The sequence below is a fragment of the Halyomorpha halys genome, unplaced genomic scaffold, assembly GCF_000696795.3.
Source record: "Halyomorpha halys isolate HHAL.00 unplaced genomic scaffold, Hhal_1.1 Scaffold338.1, whole genome shotgun sequence".
NCBI lineage: Eukaryota > Metazoa > Arthropoda > Insecta > Hemiptera > Pentatomidae > Halyomorpha > Halyomorpha halys.
This window is the reverse complement of record NW_027110850.1, coordinates 219,528-223,955: the sequence shown is the minus strand read 5'-3', so window position 1 is coordinate 223,955 and position 4,428 is coordinate 219,528. Positions and strand designations below refer to the sequence as shown.

Genomic DNA, 4,428 nt, shown 5'->3' with positions numbered 1-4,428 from the left:
AATGCGCTGGGGCTTGCGCATGCCACTACTCCCTAGGATCACCAATCGTTTTTTTTTTGTTTTGTTTTTTTTAACTGTGGTGCAGCCCAGCGCTACGTCTGGTGGAGTTGCACCTTGTCCACTGCTTTGTTCTCTTTTTGACCGCAACCCTGACCATCTTCTATTTAAATCTTTACGGTCAACTATATATACTATTATTAATCACAATTGTTCGATACGCTCGCTCAAGAGGGATAAGCATCGTACCTGTACTAACCAGTAGCATTCTGCATTAACGAATTTTGAAATTGAATGAAATCCCACTTTTGAAGCTTGTTTTGTGAGCTAGAACCAACTTCTCCAAACAGATGCTTATTCAGTTGCATTTCGGTGCTCGGCTGTGATATTTATTCCACCTCCTTTGTATCATACAGGAACCTTTCTCTGCAACCATAACAATAGAAGCTATCGGGTTACTGTTAGGACCATATGGAAAAATCGATTCATCAATGACCCTCAGATTAGGGATTCCATGAACCCTCAATTCAGGATCTACAACAGCATCGGTTGGAGAAGGGCCCATCTTACAAGTTCCTGAAGAATGATTTTCTGTTTCAGTATACCACTTAACTAAACATTTCCAGTATTGGTCTTTTGCAAAGGGTAAATGTGCACACTTTTCTTTGGGAGTCGACTCAACCTTCAAGTTATACTTCTTTAATGCGTTTGTTTCGATAATTTGAATAATTGTTTTTATCCCGTCAACCAAAATGTCGACATCTCGTTCTTCAGCCAGGTAATTTGGATAAATCAAAGGATAATCCAAAGGATCATTGCTTTTTAGTGTTAAATAACCTTTACTCCTAGGAAGTACATTTGCTGGTCTTGCCTTTATTTTAACTACATTATCATCATTTGCTTCATTGCCATCCTTTTGAAAAAGAGGACAACCAGCCGAAAAACTGTCAAACCATACTTGTAGATCAGGAATGTCACCAGTATATTTTGACTTTAAGAATCCTGTAACCTGAGTTAAACCTGTACTAGACAACGGACCTGTACCATTGTCTAAATACTCTCTAAGTACTGATTTGGAGTTAAGTCTTAATGAGTTTGTGGAGTGGCCAACTATTGAAATACTAACAGAAACGTGATTATGCAAGTTCTGTCCAACATTAAGGTTTTGTATGACCTTTATATTCAGCTTTTCCAGCTCAACCTTTGGCCCAACACCGGATAGGAGAAGGAGGTGTGGTGAACCAAAGGTTCCAGCCGAGAGAATTACTTCTTTCCTTGCCAGTACACATTTTATAGTACCATCGAGGTCGATGAACACGACTCCTTCTGCTCTTTTTGACTGCTGATTAATGAGAACGCGTGTTACTCTTGAATTGATCTTGATTACCAAGTTTTTCCTATTAAGATGAGGTCTCAAATATGCGCGAGACGTGCTTGAACGAACGCCATCTTCAACCATCTTCTGAGCAACACTGATGCCTGTTTGGTTAACGCCATTGAGGTCTCCTACTCTGTACCCAATTTCTTCCACTGCTCTAAGGAGATCTTCTGCAAATTGCGGCTGATAAGGAAACTGCTGAACCACAAGAGGACCATCTGTGCCGTGATATTCTTTTTCAATAATATCAGGATTCTTATTGTTCTCTGATTTTTTGAAAAAAGGAAGGCACGCCTCGTATGACCATCCGCCATTACCGTTTTTCGCCCATCCATTGAATATATCTTTGTGGCCTCTCATGTACGTCATTCCTGTAACAATCATTACATATCAATGAGTTAAGGGTGAGAAATGAAAATAGCTCCTAAGAATCCTCAAAACTTTTTTTTTGTACGTCTGTTATGAAAGCAAATTTGAAAGCGAAAAAATGACTAGTTTTGAATAATGGAAATAATAAATCCAAAACACCAACAATAGATACTCTAGAGGAAGATATTCTAAAATATGCATTTCGTTCTGGTTCCGCAATCTCACCTAATATAGAGATAGACTAGAAAATACTCAATAGTTGTTCTGCTTCTCGTGACCAGAGCATATAGTTCAATTATCCTTGAAGCGTTGTAGCGAAAATGCCAACTCGAAAACGAATGTTCACTTCCTTCTGCGTGAAGGAGTCAGCAATTATATTAAAAACACAGAAGGATTTTTGGAAATCCTAACAAATGGAGGAAGACAATCCAGGACGGTACAATTTACGTAAGGTGAGGACAATGGTTAATTACTCCGAAAGGAAGTGCACTGTGAAAATACTTCCCCACCTACCATTTTGAAAATATGTGGAATGTAACCTCTTAGGGTTCTTGGTTTCGTAGTTTCTCCAGGGATATGAGGGTTTTAAAGCATAGCCTTATTAAAGAAATAGATCCCCAATGCTTCAAACAATGTTGAGTATACAGCCATTGTGCTCTAACAATAACATTTCAAAATATATGTATGTTTCAAGAAAATTCCGTTAAAAACACAAAAATGGACCTTTTTATTTGTAAGGTATATCAACAATCGGCTGGTTGCTTAGAAACCAGAACAGAAGGTGTAACTTTACAGAGAGATTAAAGGATATTACATATCTTCCCTCTTTCATAATTTATTTAAAACTAATCTTTAAATTCGGTTCTTCCACTCTTTTTTGTTCAGATGATTCATACGATGTTAAAGACTTGTTGAATTTTCGCTGCCTTACTATGACTTATCTTCCCTGGTTGGCGTATTGCTTCATGTTCTTACGGTTACGTTTTTCAGCCGTTTGTTGAGTTAATACTCAAAAACATTTCAGGCATCCTTGTAAGATATAATCTACAGTAGTAGTTATGTCCTTAAAAGAGCTTTAGAAGCTGTGGAACACGTATCGAGCTCTGACATTTTTCTTGGTAATGCAACAAACATTCGGGTAAAGTTCCATCTAAACCACGAAACTATATCCCAGTTGAAACAGCATTGTTTCATTTAGATTGAATATGAAATGTTCGGCTCTACCATATATATATCTGTCCAATGACTGACTCGATCATGTTTTACCCTCTGGAACACCGAAAACATTTTCAAATTAGGCTCATTTTAAAGATTTCCCTTATTAGTACAGAGGTTATTTGTTTTTCCGAAAATGAAAACACATTGTTACAACATAAACTTTTAAATACACAATTACATACACAGACCGACTATTTGGCCGAGGATTTATAAAGTCGACCGAAAGAGATTCACAAGGATCTCTAGCATTTGCTGCACATTAATTTAAATACCTTTCTTGGAATAATTTTGGGTATAGGTTTCATTTTGAGGTGAGATTTTCAACGAGGGGGTCTATTTTTGAGAACTAAACTTTCCTCCTCAAAGTCTTCGACTTTGCTACCCTTTCATGGGTAAGGAGTGTTATTTTAAAAACATGTGGTTGTCAGTTCGTAGGAGCTATTTAAACGAGATCCGCGAACTGAGTGTTGTCAGGAGTAACTCCAATATCATCCTTGATGTATCATTGTGACAATATTGAATCGGAATAGTCTCCGATATGGTCAACATTAATATCTCCGATTAATCCTGAGATCGAATACTTGATTGAAAGTAATAGCAGAGGCAAGGGACGATGGTAGTAGCGTGGTAACGCGCCTCTGTTTACCAACCCAAAGATTGTGAGTTCGAACCCGGCCCAACCCTGTATTTTTTCAAGCAAATAATTACATAATATTCACTCACAGCCTCCCCCCGGGCATTTGTGAGGCTCGTTAGCTAATAGGTGGTACTGACAAAAATAGGCGTGGTAGTGACGAACCCACCCTATGTAAAACTCAAGAAACGCGCGATATATTTCCGTAGTACACCCCGCGACCTCCACGGTCTGTCGTGCCAGAAGAAGAATAGCAGAGGCTTACGGTCGGTACAAATGGCTGACTGTACCACTGTTAAGTATTCGTTGACTTTCCATTGTTAGTTCTAACATCCTTTCCAAGTTTCGTCGAGACTTAGTTAAACTTACCACATTTTGTGCCTAATATTATAATGGTCATTACTAACAATATAAATGGTATTATGGTATAATGGTTAATTTACATACCATAATCAATGATTTATATAATTTTTATAAATTTTAACAGAGTCCCTCAAAATAGTATACCTGTCATGGCACCAGTTCCTCCTAACATTTTTCCTCTTGGCCAGTAGCATATTCCACCAGAACTAAGAAATGCTCCTTTCTGTGGTTGCGACTTGTAGCCCCAATCTAATTTGGTACCTTTCGCGTTTGAGGAAAATGCTGGCACACCCGTAGTGGAAGGTTCCTCGGGGCCGGCCTCCAAGAGGAGAACTCTCCAGTTATTATTTTCGCTCAATCTTGACGCAACCACAGGACCTAGAACAAAAAAATTATAATTTCAAAACTAGGGGTGTTAACGCCATGGTGGGCCGCCCGTAGCTCAGTGGTTAAGACACAGTCTTACCAA

General features: G+C 38.5%; 1 protein-coding gene across 1 annotated transcript in view; it reads right to left on the bottom strand.

Annotated features, from left to right (window-relative positions):
- Nucleotides 1–224: 224 nt before the first annotated feature.
- Nucleotides 225–4,428, bottom strand: part of LOC106681440 (glucose dehydrogenase [FAD, quinone]-like) — a 13,762-nt gene continuing 9,558 nt past the window's right edge. The window contains exons 3-4 of the mRNA XM_067048944.1: nt 4,104–4,337; nt 225–1,746 (exon numbers count right to left, since the gene is read on the bottom strand). Coding sequence (XP_066905045.1) covers nt 356–1,746; nt 4,104–4,337 — 1,625 coding nt within the window. The 3' untranslated portion in view covers nt 225–355. The remainder of the gene's footprint in view (nt 1,747–4,103; nt 4,338–4,428) is intronic.